This window comes from Fusarium oxysporum, chromosome XI (assembly GCF_013085055.1).
Source record: "Fusarium oxysporum Fo47 chromosome XI, complete sequence".
NCBI lineage: Eukaryota > Fungi > Ascomycota > Sordariomycetes > Hypocreales > Nectriaceae > Fusarium > Fusarium oxysporum.
The window spans coordinates 339475-357860 of record NC_072850.1 but is presented as its reverse complement, the minus strand read 5'-3'; the positions used below and the strand labels follow the sequence as shown (position 1 = coordinate 357860).

At 47.7% G+C, this 18386-nt stretch overlaps 3 protein-coding genes across 3 annotated transcripts; 2 read left to right on the top strand and 1 right to left on the bottom strand.

The window, feature by feature from the left end:
- Window positions 1-2957: 2957 nt before the first annotated feature.
- On the top strand, window positions 2958-3758 carry FOBCDRAFT_148937 (uncharacterized protein; the record flags this gene model as incomplete). The annotated part of the gene is made up of 3 exons (XM_059608298.1): window positions 2958-3361; window positions 3419-3521; window positions 3567-3758. The coding sequence occupies 3 exons, from the start codon at window positions 2958-2960 to the stop codon at window positions 3756-3758; spliced, it is 699 nt and encodes a 232-aa protein (XP_059466107.1).
- A 2641-nt stretch (window positions 3759-6399) lies between these two features.
- Window positions 6400-8110, top strand: FOBCDRAFT_244852 (cytochrome P450; the record flags this gene model as incomplete). Its single annotated transcript, XM_031192050.2, has 4 exons — window positions 6400-6607; window positions 6677-6873; window positions 6926-7927; window positions 7991-8110. The coding sequence occupies 4 exons, from the start codon at window positions 6400-6402 to the stop codon at window positions 8108-8110; spliced, it is 1527 nt and encodes a 508-aa protein (XP_031030896.2).
- A 471-nt stretch (window positions 8111-8581) lies between these two features.
- On the bottom strand, window positions 8582-9908 carry FOBCDRAFT_280960 (putative SAM dependent methyltransferase; the record flags this gene model as incomplete). Its single annotated transcript, XM_031192044.2, has 4 exons — window positions 8582-8621; window positions 8716-9600; window positions 9662-9711; window positions 9780-9908. 4 exons carry the CDS (start codon window positions 9906-9908, stop codon window positions 8582-8584), a joined length of 1104 nt encoding a protein of 367 aa, XP_031030890.2.
- Window positions 9909-18386: the final 8478 nt, after the last annotated feature.

Below are 18386 nucleotides of genomic sequence, written 5' to 3'. Positions count from 1 at the left end.
TGTCGGCGGGTTATTAATAATCTCTCTCTACTGTTCCGTAGATTTGTGATGGCATCTACTACCCCAGATTACACTACCCCATACCCCGCGTTTGGCTGATGCGCGTTGACTCAGGAATCGCTGCCTCAGCGTTTTGAGCTAATTCCTTAACTATGGATCCTGCTAACCCTTAGCATCTAGGATTGACAGTGAGCCAGAACTGGTATAGTTAGATTTCTAAACAGGCAAACTGGTTTATCTTAGGTTTATATTTACCGATAAGAACAACCCCACCTTTTTATCTTCCCACTTCGGTCGTCCTACTGAAGAATTTTATAGAATGGTGTAATTACGAGTTACCCTAGGTAACTATGTCAGTAATATCTGAGCGACAGCCTGAGCAATCATTGCACGGTCCCAAATCTTCAGCAAACTTGCTGTTGCTATCGATCGTACTGTACCCCTTGAGCGGTACCGCCATGCGTTTTGGGTGAGGAGCGTTGGCCATAATGGCTGAAATAAGCTATAAACGGCGCTGAGAGTACTTAAGAAGATAAAGCGGGGTAGAAACATGATTCGGGCTTTACAGATGTTTATAGTTGAGATTGAAAGCGTGTGGTTTCAAGATCAGGCTCGCACAGTGAAGCAGGAATACGACCAACTGTGGCAGTCGAATGGTTGGGGATATGACAGCCACAACTGCAACACCTCTGCTACCAGAGTGATAGGGATTGTGAATGTGACTTAATAGAGTACACGGGATTTTGGGTATTTAAAGACCAACAGTTCATCGAAGATGCTGCAGTACGAAGCATAATAAAAGGAAGTTATTAGTATTTTAGGAGATTAAGTTGGCAAGGTTTGGACTTTGAGATTATATATAGGGAGGCTACAGGAGTCATTTGAGCTTGCCAGAGCCTTGCAAAATCTGCATTTTTCAAAGGCAAGCTAGGTCCCGGCCTAAATAGCGCATCGTACCAAGACACTGACGGTTAGGTCTAGGTCCATCCACTAATGCCTATTCCCCTCTTTGCCATCGCTGAGTTCTTCTACGACAATTGTTCCAGTCACGAATCTTTTCGATTGGGTCTTGAAGAACTCGTTGATACCTTTCACGAGCTCAAGAACGTCAAGAATCACGAACAAAACTATGTTGACCTGTTACCTAGATCATGCATATCTAAAACTGCGGAAATGCTCAACAATAGCGTGAAGTCATGCGAGAACCGCTCGTACACAGTGGGTAGAGCTTTGGCTTGAATCAATTGACTTACGGTTTCGTTTAGCTATTTCTCAAGTTACAAATGGCCATCTGAGACTAGTACCCAATTATGAAGTGCAACACGTCGTAGGATCGATGCCATTGTTGGGTCCCGCGCCCAGCGTCGTTTCTTGTGCCGCTTTTCGCTTTCCATCATCACCGAGAAGAACCTTTCTGGGGCAGCGGAAGCCGCCGGATCCTGTTCTCCTCGACAGTTTAGGTTTGTCAAGGACCGGGGAGACGTCAGTACACGTGTACATCATGTATTTAAACATCTAGCTCGTAGAAATAGCAGAAGTAGCAGCTCAATAAAATCAAAGCGGCAGTTTAATTACTTACAGGATGGCGGATTCTGTTATTTCAGGACTGAGTCAAAAATTGAATCATGGGATGAGCTGAACGCCCGACAACAGTGGGTGCTCAGGTCAGGAGATGTCTTATAACAATACGGCATAGCGGCGACAGCGACCTCTCGAGAAGAGAGGCGTCATCTGACCTCTACGTACCCCCGGTCTGCCAGCCCAGTTGTCTTCAGAGGGCGTGGTTTAAGCCGTAGTGGGGGTAACTATTCCATTATCCATAGAAGACCCCCCTTCAATAGTCAGTGCACAAAAATGTTTTCTCCGATGGCGATTATCCAAATATCTTGCTCTAGAACGATGGCTCATGGAAACCTGGCGATAGCTGTGACGTCGAACGAGCCATTTTTACATGTCACGAACGGGTCTGCGTTTAGCTTGCTTGCTTTCCTCATTACCTACCCAGGTGGGCAAAGATGACTGAGAGTTGGCCAGGGACAGACGGGGTATCCAGTCACGCCGGTCTGCGGGTTGCTCGGGGGGTGATGCTGGCTGGGCCTAGCGATGAGTAGCTCAATTCTACTCCTTTTCATCGATACCATCCGCCCAAAGAACATAGCAAACCCTCTGGGAGCCTTTCGCGATGGCGGGATCTTCAGCAATTTTTGGGGTCTACTAGACGTCAATGCACTTTGCTAAACACGACAGGATTAACTAGCCATCGGTCTCCGAAGAAGCAGCAGGGCAAATTCTAATGACTATGACGCAATCGAATCCTGACGTTAGTGGAGTTGAATTGCCGTTGATCATTAATATACTCAATATGTAAAAATACACTAAGTGGCTCCGTGCCCCTGATAACTGCTAGCAAGTCTTCGAAGCAGCACGAAATGTCCATAGTAGCCTTGGTCTTGGCATGACTGAATAGCATCTTAGTTATCGCCGGATACATGTAAGAGCTGGGAAAGCAGTTGAGCGATTTCCTCCAGCCTGGGTATCTGCCGCGTTATTGAACCGGTCCGGGCAGCAATTATTCCCGGTGGAGGATGTAAGTGACAGAGAGAGTTACCATGTATTGACAAGCACGCTTCAACGGACAGGTGAGTGCGCAGACCACTGCGCTTACATGGTCGATTCCTTCCATCCTGGCAATTTCAGTGCACTTGCCTTCCAATGTAGGGAATAGGAAGTAAGCTGCGAACACATGAGAATAGAAACTGACCTGTCTGTCCATCATGAGATAACTTTGGCCACTTACAAAGGACAAATGTATTTAAGCAGGGCTTCACTCTCAACATTGGAAACCTCTCATCATTGCATCACTGCATTCTCTTCTACATCCGACTTTCGGCAAGTTATTGACAGCCAAACAATCTCCTTACCATCACTCATCATGCAACAAGGAAGACCCCAGCTTCATGATTCCCGAGCAAACTGGCTATGGTGTTGACCAAGGCGTGAAGCTCCCCAAGAGCGGAAAAGATGACGCCTGTATTACAGGTCACAACGATGATCATTGTTGGACTGAGTACTGGTTCGTAGAGTCTGCTGTTGAGTATTCTAGCTGGCAGAACTCGGGGGCGGCGATTGACTGCAAGTCGACCTCGTCCTGCAACTCCAAGGTCACCCAGATTAGACAGAGCTGCACTTCCTACTCTTATTCTTCCAGCAACGGTATTGATTACAAGATCCTAGATGGAGCCTTGGAATTTGCTATTCCAAACACTGAGGCAAAGGTCAGTTTGGGATCGAGTATCAACTATCAACACACAGACGTGGATGGTACTACAACCATGATTTGCACCACTGATTCGACGACCAAGTAAGTAGACACCTACTCTGCATGTCCTAAAATTTGTTGCTGACTTTGAGGATCTAGCACCTGCCAGTGGGAGGATCAGGACTGCCACCAGGTCTGGTTTGCCGATCGTACAAAGCGAATTTGGGGCCACATGGATCGAGTTTGTGTTGGAAAGACTGACGTTGGTAAGTTCAAAGTGTCTCCGCAGATGGATGAGAATTAACAGACACATACAGAGGTTCAGCAGCAAACCCTCAACGCCAATGGACGCTATGTTCGCGGCCAGGCCGAGTTCAGCATTGCCATTCCTGTCAACCATATTGTTGGCTGCAACGCGAAATGCTCCGACCTGGCGTACAGTGAGCCTATTCCGTCAGACGGAACTGTCCGCGTACCTTTCGATATCACCTTTGATTAGGTTGTATGCCGGTATTTCTGAGGACCTGTGAAGTGAGAGAGGGTGAAGTGGCGGATGTTGCCAGGCTTGGCAGAGATGTTAAAACTTTCATTCACCGAAGACTTTCTAAATTGCCACAGCGCAAGTATGGATAGCCTTGACAACTATTTAGAAACAAGTTATCTTGATGTATGTAGAGAATTGTTACTGTGTTTAAAAAATGAAGCGGAGATTGCATATCAATCCATATTCTTGACTATTCTGTATTACCCAGTGATGGCCCGTAAAGAGACCTGTTCTGTTTTCCGTGCCTTTTTGTTGGTGATCGATTGCCGATTGAGGCTTGGCTTGGCTTGTACCCTGGTTGTGGTCCGGATTCGTTTGAGGGTTCTGTGTAGGCTAGAATTACTAAAACGCGAAATTATCGCGTCTCTAATTAAATAAGTTATTCGACAATTCTAATTGATCATAATTGCAGTTGTGTAACAACTGTTAAACATCTACCTTAGTTCATCACTCATTCTGCGGAGCCGAATCTGGCTTCTAACGCGCTTATCTCCCTTGGTGCTTAAGCCAAGAAAACACCAGGCGCCCGAGCCAATCAGGAGCTAAAAGCGTATCCCCTGCGAAAACTTCCCAGACATCTGAAAAATTGTTTATTTCATTCATCGATCGGATAGGTGTCACAAGCAAACATAGCGCCATGTCCCAATCCCAGACTACAGAGAGCGTATCTTCTCTTCAATACTCGTCTTTAAACATGGCGAAAGGAGATGATGGTCGCTCTCAGCCTTTACCTCTTGTACAGACATTCGATGCTGCGACTGCCAAGGTCAATGATATCGTGGCAGCTCTGATGAGAACTGGTGGCTGCGTCCTCAAGGGTGCCATAGCCGCCGAGGATCTAGCCCAGATCGAAAAAGGACACCCGCACCTACATCCAGGGCGATGGCGCTTGGGCTAGAGACTTCTTTCCAAAAGAGACCAAGAGGGTCATAGACCGTATCGGCAAATCTTCTGCCTTCACCAAAGCCATCATTCAAAGCCCTCTCGTCCTCACTGCCGCCAAGCAAATGCTTACTTCAACATACAACTGTTAGGTTAACGGCAAGTAGAAGATGTTTATTAGCAAGCCACAGCTAAACAACACCATCATCTTCAGCATCGCACCAGGCGCCCAAGACCAAGAATTACATAGGGATGACATAATTTACCACAACCCAGTGCAACAGCGCACTGCAGCCAAGTATAAGACCAGTGAAGACACAGGCTTAAGGTATTTTGTAGCTGGAAAGAAGACGACAAAGGAGAACAGGGCCACACGTTTTATTCCCGGCTTACATCTCTAGGACCAGACCACACACCCTGGCAAGAGCCTTACATTTTATGCCGAGATAGACGCTAGTGATACCTTCTTATTCCTGTCTAGTTATTTTCATAGTAGCTCAGCCAATAAGGCTCCTAATCAAGAACAGCTTATATACAGCTGCTTTTACACCAAAGGGTTTCTGTAACAAGAAGAGAATCAGTAACTTGCAGCGCCCTTTGATACAATCTCCGACAAGTATGACCAGAAGACTCTAGAACTGGTCGTTTACAACCTAAGCCCACCTTTCATAAGATAGGTGGAGTTAAAGCACCCTTTACAGTATCTCCAAGGAACAGAAGCCTTCAAAGACCTATGTTAATTAAACAACTTTATAATAATTTCTTTTGTATCCTCGAGTTTTTGAATTAATCGGCCTTAAATGGTATATCGGGATATCTTCGCGCTGTGCCTCCTGTACTAGTCAACGATACGTACTGGTTGACCAAGAGACACAATCTTGGGGGCGGTTTAAACCTCCGCACAACTGGCATTTTTCCCTTTCTTTCCACCTGCAAATTTAACCCCCCAAGCCTGCTGTGGGGTCGCCATTGGTCATTCGCTGGTTCCCACTTCGGTATGATGATTGTTCTCTAACTTGGTGATACCTTTCGGGTATTTAGGAGTTAGCTGAAAGGATTCCTCTTCTTGAATAGGGCTTTATGTTTTCTATATTTGATGATCTTAAGCTTCAATCCGCTTGACGTCAATACCCGTCTGACATAACGCTACAAAATAAAAAGCCATCTATCCATAGGTTAGCGATATCTAAATTATTAAAATAAGCAACTCTAGGATGTTTACGTGCGTCTTAAACAGCTCGAAATCAACGCTTATTACTTTCTCGGCCTTTTGTAAGCTACTATTATATTAGTTGAGCAACACCAGAGCGCTCCCTGAAACAAATACAAAACTGCCTGAACGAAACCGAGGTACCCTACCCTGAAGTCGGGCGCACAAAATGATCGGCAGTGAAGCTACTTGCGGCTTATTAGTGTCGACCAAGAAGAGGGACACGGCAGACTCTGCAGCTAATCTGATTAGTAATGACCGGAATCTTGGTGGCTGGAGAGCCCAACCCCTGCCCCCGACCCCTGTCCCGCTTCTACGCGCGCACAGAGCAGAATCCCCGCGGGGATGTAGACAGATCGGCCTTCCACCATCCAGACTCACGGACTCGAATCATCGTCGGCTATTTCAAGTGGATGCTGCGATATCAACCTAATCTTTCGCAAAGAGGCCCACGGCTAGCTTACACCCCACTTCGGGACTAATCACACGTCTTTGGCCTTCGCAATGGGACTCTTCGCTAGCGTGTCTGAGCACCGAGAGCTGCTGGTTTGCGCTCTTCTAGGCCTGTTCGTCATCAAGAAGCTGGTCGTCTACTCCAAGCTTCGTGAGTTTGGTGGCCCTCGTTGGACTGGCTTCAGTGATTGGCCTCATAGCTGGGCGATGCTGCAAGACCGTTGCCATGAGCTGTATGAGCAAGCTAATCTGAAACATGGTGAGACACTGGGTGCCTGTTGTTGAGATATTCCGTTAAACATATGTCCTGATATGCGATAATCACTAGGTCCCATTGCGCGAGTAGCACCGAAGATCCTGATTACGTCTTCTCCCGACCTTTGGATCCATATCAACAACAAGCCCGGATATAAGCGCTCCGACTGGTACTATAATGCGTGCCGCATCGAATATCGGAGGGACAATGTCTTTAGCCAGACAGATAACCAAAAACACGAGCAGCGAAGGAAACAGATGGCCCCAGGGGTAAGTTAACAGAGCTGGCTTACCAAAGAACAAAACACTGACTTAAGTCTAGTACTCCGGGAGAGAAAACCCACATCTCGAAAATTCCGTTGATGAGCGAGTCCAAGAATTTTTAGACCTTATCCGCAACAAGTATCTTTCATCGGACACTCAAGCCATCCCAATGGACGTCGCTCAAAAGGTCCAGTACTTGACATTGGATATCATCAGCGGCATCGGATTTGGGAAGCCATTCGGCATGGTGCAGAAAGACTCGGATGTTGACGAGTATCTCAAATCAAGCGAGGAGGGTCTAGCTATTGGCAACATTGCTCTTGCCCTGGGCTTTAGCTGGCTTGCCCATGCCCCCATTATCGGAAAGTTTATTTCGCCGTCGCCACAAGACAATAACGGCTTCGGGAAGATGATTGCGGCATGCTACCGCGCCGTTGACGAGCGTGCAGCTAACCCCACTGATAAACGATCCGATATGCTAGCCTCCTTCATCCGTCACGGCATATCAGGAGATGAGCTGCGGTCAGAAGCTCTGGAGCAGCTTATTGCGGGTGCTGACACAACGTCGACTGGTATTCGTGGAGCCCTCTTGTACATCATGACCAATCCCCGTGTATATCAGAAGCTGCAGCAAGAGATCGACGATGCTATCCTAGAGGGCAAGGCTCCAGGTTCTGGCAAGGGCATCATTACCCTCACACAAGCTAAGCAACTTCCCTATCTCCAGGCCGTTATACGCGAGGCGTTGCGACTATGGCCACCTGCTGTCAATATCTTTTCACGTGACACGCCCCCAGGTGGCGATACGGTCACCGTCAACGGTGAGAGTATATTCCTGCCAGGTGGTGTGTCCATCGGCTACTCGGCGTACGGGATGCACCATAGCAAGGAGGTCTACGGTAAAGACGCGAAGGCCTTCAGGCCTGAGCGGTGGCTGAAATCTGATCCAGACAAGCTGACCGCCATGATCCGCACAAACGAATTGGTCTTTGGGCACGGCAGATTCCAGTGTTTGGGCAGACCCGTGGCTCAGCTTGAACTAGGAAAGACTATATTCGAGGTATAGCTGAGTTTCTTTTTGTTGTATCTGACACCTATGAGCAATGAGCTGACATTGTCATAGCTACTGCGCAATTTTGATATGGCACTTATCAATCCGACCAAACCCTGGGACGCTCGAAATCATCTTGGGCTCTTTGCCATTTCTGACATGTGGGTACAAATAATGGAACGAAATCGATAATTTCTGGGGCCTTGAAGAGAGAAATTGTGATCATTAATGTTTGGTCTGGTAATCTTTGATCTACAGGTATCGTGTGTTTGGAGCCAGCTGTTGCAAGTGCAAGCTGTTTCCATGACTCTGTTGGCTTCGGTCTTATCTCCCCTTATAGTATAATTAAATTGTATATTCGTCCGCACAGTGACTGTATTCATTTGACTAAACATGTCGAGTCCTTTCTCAAAGTCCTTGCTGACGCTCCATGTTGATATTAACGAGGTTTCAGTTGCTTGGATGGATAACGCGCAGTTCCAATTTGCGTAGGAGGGGTGTTTGTGATGGATGGGGATTATGGCAAGCGAGTTCCATGTGTAGGTAGCATCCCAGAGGGAAGCAGCAACCTCAATTTGAAATCTCAGTTAATGTTTTGTAATGCCCATCTTGACCAAGGTCCTATTATTACCCTAGGCATGACGCTTACCAAGATATACTCCCCTATTCATGTTCCTCAGGCTTCTGCCCAAAGACATTGGTTCTATCAAACGTCTCAGTATTCAGCAGCCAGAGTTGTTGATACCGGAACTCCGCCCGCTACTGGCAAGGCGAAAGAAGGCGAGAGTAATACTCACATGAGATAGTATGGCCGGATCTTGGAGTCTCGGACAGCCTTGCGCATCTCCATGACAAACAGCTGCACCTCCTCGTATTCCCATTTCATTATCTCGCGTAGCATAAACAAGGCGAAGCCTTCTAAGCTCTCATCCATAAATGCTAGGTTGTATGTGCCAATCTTCTTCATCTTTGGGTCGCTACTCCAGGCACCACATGGCACTTGGTACGTCTTTTCTACAACGTTGACAAAGCCAGCCTCAACCATGAACTTGCGCTGGGTGCCGTTCATGGCTATGCGCAGTGTCCTGTTGATCATGTCTGTTGCCTCCCAGAATACCTTTGCCCAGCGCTTGAAGATATGGTCGGGATCGTCTCTAACCTCGGGGATATCGCTGTACAAGTGAATATTGATCTCCATATTCTCAATCCACCCGCCCGGTTCCAATGACCGGAACGCCTGGCGATACAGCTCGCCCCAATCACTGATGCTACCGTAGAGGGCGCGTATATGTACAAAGTCAAAGCTTTCGGGGCGATATGTCCACTCCAGCTGCGCGTCTTCGATGTGGAACTGGCAGTTTGGAGGCACCCAGGCTGGCTGGATTGGGCTGATGTCGGTGCCGGTAATTTCGGCTGAGGGATTCGCGTCCGCCATGTCGATGGCCCATATACCTGTACCAGTGCCTACGTCCAAGACCCTGGATGGTCGAGTAATGGGCGCGTCGAATAACTTGTCGTCCTTGAGCATAACCATGAAATGGTGTGCTATATCCAAGCCATTGTTCTGTCTCTCGTCATTTGGACCCCAATATTCCGTTGTTTTCGAGTTCTGAAACGTTCGGCCATGGAGGCTCCGGTAGTCGAAGATGCTTTCCGAGAGGGAGGCCGTCGACGATGCGATACTACGTAATAGTAACAACGCGTTAGATCCTATAGATGCCGACACTAGGGATCCTAGCTAACCTTCCATCGTCGTCGTATGTAGAGTCCTGGTCGTCGGCATCGTCTTCGTTCTATTTGGTCGCCCGGGTTAACACAACGAGTCGGCTGGAGTCAAACAACAGCAATGATGACTTCGTACATATGGGATCTGCGTATTCGTCGGGTGTTGCCCTGCGTCGATCGGGGGCGGCGGGTCTCGTGGGGATTTAGGTGACATCGACGATCGCGAGGCACCCTGGTCGCTCTTGGGGGGCTTGGGGCTGGACATGATGGTTCGTAGGCTAGACAGGCTCTGCGACAGGTTGACTATAGGTGGGTATAGTAACAGCTCGGGCGTTGCAATAGTGCATCGTATGGAATCCGTATATCCTGAGCTGAAAAAAAAGGAGGAGTATCCGCCCCTCTCGAATAAAACGCGACCAACGGGTCACGTGTGAGGTTACTAAGCTTACCCGATTAATAAGTCAGATGGCCAGGATAAAAGGCTGTCTGAGTGTTTCTATCAAGTTCATAGGCATTACGAGACTAGTCGGTGCTTTGCTGTGGGGCCATAATTATTAATACAGTGAGTTATCCCTCTTAGCATTTTTATCAGCTAACTAAGCGCTACTACACTGGTAAAAATAAGCTTATAATAAGGGGATAAAGCATAAAGCAGATAAAATTTAGCAGATAGTTTTCTTAGTATTATTCTCTTTTATAATTATTATTTCTTATTTCTTTTAGTGCCAGCTAAATATATAATAATTACACTTAGTAAAGTCTTGTTACGACCCCAGCGGTTACGTCACGTGTACCCCACAATTTCACTCCTTTCAAGAACCAATCACGATGCAACCATGCAGGGACGACCAGCGTAGGGACGCCGTCGTCCCATGGAACGAAGCGTCCCAAGGACGACAGCGTCCGCACATATCGTCGTCCTCACATCACACACAGTAGTATATAGAACACATTCATTTGCACTTTCATAGAACTTAGCTCACCAGCTATCAATAAAGCATCTTTACATCAATAAGCCTAACACGCATTACTTGATCATTAAGAAACGTGACACTTCGCATCGCTCAGCATCACGCCCTACGTTATCTGCAAACATAAACCTAGTACGGACTAGTTTACCTGTTTGGAAACCCAACCGTCACACGTTGATAGCTCTTGTTCAGACCGTACCGCGTAACGCTGAGCAATATCCACGCAATGGCACCTGCTACTCCAAACCGCCCTTCAACCGCAGGACGTGCCCAGCACGTTACTCCCCCTGAGGAACCACGACCCCTCGCAGAGGAACTGCAGGAGGTCCCAATGGAAACGGACGAAGAGGACGAGATACAGAGTCCTCCTATTCATCCGAATTCCCATGAGGACGAAGTCAAGAAGCTCAAGAAAAGACTTCGTGACCTGGGAAAACAGCATGACACCCTCCTGGACAACGCCAAAAACAACGCCAAGATCGCGCAAAACAGGATCGAGGCCTTGGAGAAGAAGGTGGCCGACCTCGCCGAGATTGCAGAGTCACTCGGAAAAACAGCTGAGAACAGTCAGAAGCTGTACAAGGAACATATCGAACACACCGCAGCTCTTACTGCTACCGGAAAAGACCCTGGAGAGATCCTTAGACCCCGTCAGCCTGACTCGTTCAACGGCGACGCCGATAAATTACAAGGATTCCTCACCAGCCTTCGGAGTTACCAAATGTACTACCCGATTCAGTTCACCACCGAGGAACTGAGGGTTCGACACGGGATGGGATTCCTCAAGGACAAGGCGTTACGAATGATGGAGCCTATCATCCGCGACTATGTCAATAATCCACCCCACGAACGGAAGCAAATGACCAAATATGTCTATGAGAAATACGAACACTTCGAATCCGAACTCAGGAATGCTTTCGGAATCATGGACGAAAAACGAATGGCGGAAATGAAGATCCGGCAACTCAAACAAAGAGGATCAGCTGCAGACTACCTAGCTGAATACCGCTACCAGGCAGCCAAGTTAAACTGGGGCGAAGAGGCCCATATGGCACAGGTATACTTGGGACTCAAGTCCGAAGTAAAGGATGCCATGGTGAACATTAGGCCCAAGCCCAAGGATTTAAACGAACTTGCCAGCATCGCTGTAGAAATCGACAACCAGCAGTATGAACGACGTAAAGAAAAACAGGCTGAGAAACACGGAGGATCATACAACCCCCGGTGGAACACCAAACAGCAAAATGCCAATCAAGGACGCAAGAGACACGTCGACACTCAACACGGAACTGAGCCTGGACCCATGGTCCTCGGGGCCACACAGCGAGACAACAACAGAAGACCCCGCGACATGTCCAAAATCAGGTGTTACAATTGCAACAGGATGGGACATATGGCCAGCAAATGCCCGGAACCTAAGAAACCTAGAGACCCTAATCGAGGTAAGCAAACACTAGGAGCAACTAACGAACAGGACCCTCAGATGGCCATCAAGACCCAGACACTGGGAATGACACGAAGTCTGTACGACATGGCGGAAACCACCGCCCTGTATGAAGACTACACGCCAGCAAAAGAATGGAACCCGCACCCGGACAGCTCAATCAGAGAGCCCCGGGATATATTTCCCACTTACGAGGAAGCAAACAAAGAGAAACCAGAACCACGAACTAGGGAAATCCAAAATCAACTCCAGAGAGAAAGGCATGCACAAAGGATGCGAGACGAAGAAGCATACCGCAAAAGGATGGCAGAATACAACGAAAGGAGAAAACAGAAACTTCGCGACGATCCTGAATACAGAGAACGAACAAACGCCCGACACAGAAAATACAAGCAAGACAAGAAGAATAGCACACAAGATGCACCCACCGAAACCCTAGGCATGATGAGAGAACAAAGACTCTCAAAACAAGGAACAAAGGAATACCTAGAGGGTCTACAAGGGAAGGACGCTACCCCTAACAAGGGCAAGCAACCCGAAGTACTCAAACAAGTGGATGATATCCCAGTTAGAGTCACCCTACAAGACACCGAGCAGGCATTCCAAAAGGCACGAGAGGCAGGAGCAAAGATCCGCACCTACCACCATCGACAATCCCGCCACATGGGACACAGAGGAGGAGTAGCACGAGAAACCGCACGATACCTCCGCAAACAAGATGAACGCCTGGAACAGAAATGGCAACAACCCTACGAACAACTGTTCGACGAAACAGGCAGCAGGATGTGGACCTCACCCGAAGACAGGTACACCCAGGAAGCCAGAGAACATGGCGAAACAAACAAACTCGCACCCCTGAACATACGCGCCTACCACATGGACACTGCTACAAACCCACTCCACAGGGAACCAAAGTTCAACGTCAAGGACGATGTAAGAACATTTCCAACGCATTCAGAACATGAGGAACTATCGTGGCTCTCATGCAAATATCATTGGTGTAAGGAACATAGACAAAACAAGGAAGACAACGACTGCTTTCCTGTGACGATTCCTGGCACACCGAACGACAAGCCCTACCTAGCAACTGAAACAGAAGGATACCTAGTACACCTATGGTACGAAAATCTCGGAGTAGTGGAATTACGGTTCCATATGCCGTACTATCGCGAGATCCAAAAGAACAAGAACCTCTGCGAAGGAATCAAGCAAATGACGCTGGAAATCACAGAAGTTGAAAAAGAACTCGAAGCCTTGACCTTGAAAGAATGTGCGAAACAAGGAAGCACCTTCAAATCCATCGACTTCGGCGAAGGATTCGATCAGGCTTCAATCGACGACACCAGTTCGGAGGACACGATGCCAGACAGCGAACTCGAAGCCATAGAGGAATTCTTCAAAAAACCTCACGACACCAGAGGGAAGCCAACAGACGAACAAAAGAAAGCATGGCGACGATGGTGCAGATATGAGTTAGAACTCATGAAAGAACGACAAGAACTAAGCGAGGTGGATCACATCGAAGGATGTACGGATCCGGAAAAATGTCACCAACTATACCTCGAAAACATCGGAGCGTTACATGACAGACAGATGACGGAATCCGAAAAATATGAAGCACGTCTAAAGACATCTGAAAAACAATACGAAGAATTGGAAATACGCTTTCAACAGCGACTATTCGACGACGAATTCAGCAACGATTGCACCGACGGCGAAGAATGCGCAGACAGCGACTGCGAACAAACTCACAAGGACGCCTCGGGAAAAGAGATACGCTTCCTGTAACAACAGAGCCACAGGAAAGCGCCAGACAAGGACGGACAAGACCCGTACCTACAAGTGCTCTGGGAGCCACACAAGACAACAAACCCGATCGCCTAGTGCTACGAGCTCAGATCAAGGGAAGATGGCTAAACGCATGGATCGATAGTGGAGCAAAGAAGAACTTCATCGACCCAAGAATAGTCACAAAGCTAGGATTACCATGGAAGAAGAAGCGACTGTCATACCGACTTGTGAATGCGGAAGGACAGTACTTTGATTACAACAACGGTATTGTGGATCAAGAGATTGATCACCTCAAGGTCCGTATCGGAGGAAAGAATCAAGGGATAAGCTTCGACATCATACCTTTGGGAGAGAATATGGACATTCTACTTGGTATGAACTGGCTTAGACGACAAAACCCGCACATCGACTGGAGGACCGGCCAGATCACTTTCCCCAGTGACCCCGACAGCGATAGTAAAACGATCACGATGAGCAAGAAGAGATCTCAATCCACGACTAAAGGAGAAAGCGTGGACCGGCATGGAACAAAGATTCCACCACCTCCAAAAGGAGTACGACACAAGCACAAGAAAGGCCAAAGAAATAAAACAGAAATCCTAGGCATTCTCCAACAACAAGATCCAAGAAAGGACGAACCACCAACGACAAGCCAGGACCGACTAAAAAACATTCCGAAAGAATACCGGATATACGACAAACTGTTCAGAGAAGAATTAGAAACAGGAGTCCCCGAACACAGCCAATGGGACCACGAAATCAATCTCACAGACGACAACTTACCATTTCAGAAGTTGTATTCGCTCAACGAAAAAGAGCTACGAGTACAGAAGGAATACATCGACGAGATGCTAGCAAAAGGCTATATCAGGGAATCTAGTTCACCCTCAGCATCATCCATGTTCTTTGTACCAAAAAAAAACGGAAAGGATAGACCCGTCATCGACTACCGACCGGTCAACGCGAAAACCATCAAAGATCGAACCCCGCTTCCGCTCATCACGGAACTCAAGGATCGGTTACAAGGCAAAAAGATCTTCACAGCTCTAGACCTTAAAGGCGCGTACAACCTCATCCGTATCAAGGAAGGAGACGAATGGAAGACGGCGTTCAGAACCAGATTCGGACTGTTCGAATACCTGGTAATGCCTTTCGGTCTCACCAACGCACCCGCAACGTTTCAGCGGATGATCAACAGCGTACTTCGACAATACCTCGACATCTTTGTAGTCTGTTACCTGGACGACATCCTAATCTTCTCGGACAACGAAAAAGAACACAAGGAACACGTCCACAAGGTCTTGAAAACACTACAAGACGCCAAGCTATTGGTCGAACCAGAGAAAAGTCACTTTCACGTTACGAAGGTAGACTTCCTGGGACACACCATCACACCCGGAGAAATCCGAATGGAAAAGAAGAAGATATCCGCGGTAGCAGAATGGAAAGTACCCAACAACGTCAAAGAAACGCAAGCCTTCTTAGGCTTTGCCAACTACTATAGACGATTCATTAAGGACTTCAGCAAGATCGCGAACCCCTTAACAGAACTTACGAAGAAGGATAAGCCCTTCACCTGGAACGACAAGGCACAAGAAGCCTTCGACGGGCTCAAACAATCAATCCTCAGCGAACCCGTACTAGCGATGTTCGATCCCGACAAGGAAATCGAACTAGAGACGGATTCATCGGATTTCGCACTAGGAGGGCAAATCGGTCAACGAGACGACACAGGAAAATTGCACCCTATTGCCTTCTATTCACACAAGTTGCACGGAGCAGAACTTAACTATCCAATCTACGACAAGGAGTTCTTAGCAATTGTCAACTGTTTCAAGGAGTTCAGACATTACTTAATGGGAAGTAGACATCAGGTCAAGGTTTACACCGACCATCAAAATATTTCGTACTTCGCCACGACACACGAACTCAACCGACGACAATTACGCTACGCAGAGTACCTATGCGAATTTGATTTTGTAATCATCCACCGCAAGGGATCCGAAAATGGAAGAGCAGACGCAATCAGTCGACGACCAGATTACGACACTGGCACTACCAAAGCAAGAGAACAAGTGCTAGAAAAGAACGAAAAGGGAGAATACCGATTCACCCAACAAATGCAAACATTGGGATGGATACAAGCAGCAGACACCAAAGAAATTCCAGGAGATCCACAAGAGTTTATCCAAGAATTCCACGCACATCCACTACATGGACACCCAGGGGTCACCAAGACCCTGAAACGGCTATTACAGCAAGGATATCGCACGACACGAAAGGTAGTAGAAGAGGTTGTCAAACAATGCGATGTCTGTGCTAGAACGAAAGCACGACGACACAAACCCTACGGAGAACTACAACCAATCGAAGTTGCAGAACGACCATGGAGTTCAATCACTATGGACTTCATAACTAAATTACCGTTATCTGAAGACCCCTCAACCGGAATCTTTTACGACAGTATCATGGTTATCGTGGACAGACTCACGAAATTCTCAATCTACTTACCCTACAGAGAGGCAACGGACGCAGAAGTCATGGCCTACATTTTCTACGACAGGGTAGTAAGAGAACGAGGATTACCCAAGGAAATCCTATCGGATAGAGGACCGACATTTGCCTCTAAATTTTGGCAATCGCTTATGGCACTCATGGGAGTCAAACACCGGCTCACAACGGCTTTCAGACCACAGGCAGACGGACAGACAGAACGAATGAACCAAGTGCTAGAACAGTACCTTCGGTGTTACATCAATTACGAACAGGATAACTGGGTTGAGAAACTACCGAACGCCCAGCTAGCCTACAACACCGCCTACAACGAAAGTACGAAACTCACGCCGTTCGACGCAAACGCCGGATTCACCCCAAACGCGTACTACGACGCTCAAGAACCCAAGAATGTGAACCCCGCAGCCATTATCGCAAGCGACAAGCTGAAGGAAATACACGACGAACTCAAGACAGAGCTAGAATTCGTCAGAAAAAGGATGCAGAGACACTATGACCCTAAAAGGTTGAAGGGACCAACCTTTAAGGAAGGGGACATGGTCTACTTATCCACCAAAAACATCAAAACAGACCGACCAAGTCACAAACTGGACTACAAGTACCTAGGACCAGTTAAGATCAAACGGAAGACAGGGGAAGACAGATACGAATTAGATCTACCCCCGAACATCAGATGTCACCCAATCTACCATATCTCGATGTTAGAATCAGCCGCCGACACAATACATGTCAAGACCGGCAACGAACCCCGACAAATCACAGGACCAGAGGTATACGAAGCAGAAGAAATCAGGAAGATGCGCAAAGAAAACGGCAGAAAGGAATACTTGGTGAAATGGAAAAACTACCCAGAAAGCGAGAATACGTGGGAACCAACTAAGCACCTTGTTGGTGCCCAGCGGCTCCTGAAGAACTTTCACCAAAATCAAACAAAGGCGATGCGTTCAGAAAATCATCCCCCAAACCAAGAGAAGACCAGTCAACATCATTAGGAACATGATCCACCTGGAGATCACGCACCACGGCATCTTCATGAGCATCCAACATGGACAAGATACCATCCTCCTTCTCGACTTCTTGGAGACCACGGCGAGTGGCCTCAGAACGTTTCTCCTTCACCCTAGCACGAATCTTCCGGATACGAGACAGACGCCCAGCAGCCGCAGCAAGACGAGATTGCAAGGCCGCCATTTCCTCATGAAGCTTCAAAAGGTCATCGCTCGCTTCATCCTCATCCACCTCCAGTTTCTTCTCCTGCTTCATAAGGGAAGATACTAAAAGCAATCAGCGACAAACAAGAAAACACAGAAAAGAACTCACGAGAGGACGCCACCCGCGTACCATCACAAGGTTTTCTCTTGCGCACACATTCGCTACAACGACTGGAATCGGGAGACATCAAACATTTGTCCCCATTACCTGCCCTAAAACAACGGGTGCACGGCATATCCGCTTGCTCGCCGGACAACGCAACGGACTCAGCAAGTTTGGCAACGTCACGCTCCTTTTTTAATTTTTCTAACTCACGTTCCGCGTGGGTCTTGCGAGAATACTGTTTGGAGACACGGTCAGACATTTCGCGACATGATGATGAAAGGTTTAGGTTAGAACGCACCAAGTGAAATTCGGGATGGACAGGGTATGCAGGTCTCGAGGACGAGGCCCAACGGAGGGGAGAGATCGTGTTACGACCCCAGCGGTTACGTCACGTGTACCCCACAATTTCACTCCTTTCAAGAACCAATCACGATGCAACCATGCAGGGACGACCAGCGTAGGGACGCCGTCGTCCCATGGAACGAAGCGTCCCAAGGACGACAGCGTCCGCACATATCGTCGTCCTCACATCACACACAGTAGTATATAGAACACATTCATTTGCACTTTCATAGAACTTAGCTCACCAGCTATCAATAAAGCATCTTTACATCAATAAGCCTAACACGCATTACTTGATCATTAAGAAACGTGACACTTCGCATCGCTCAGCATCACGCCCTACGTTATCTGCAAACATAAACCT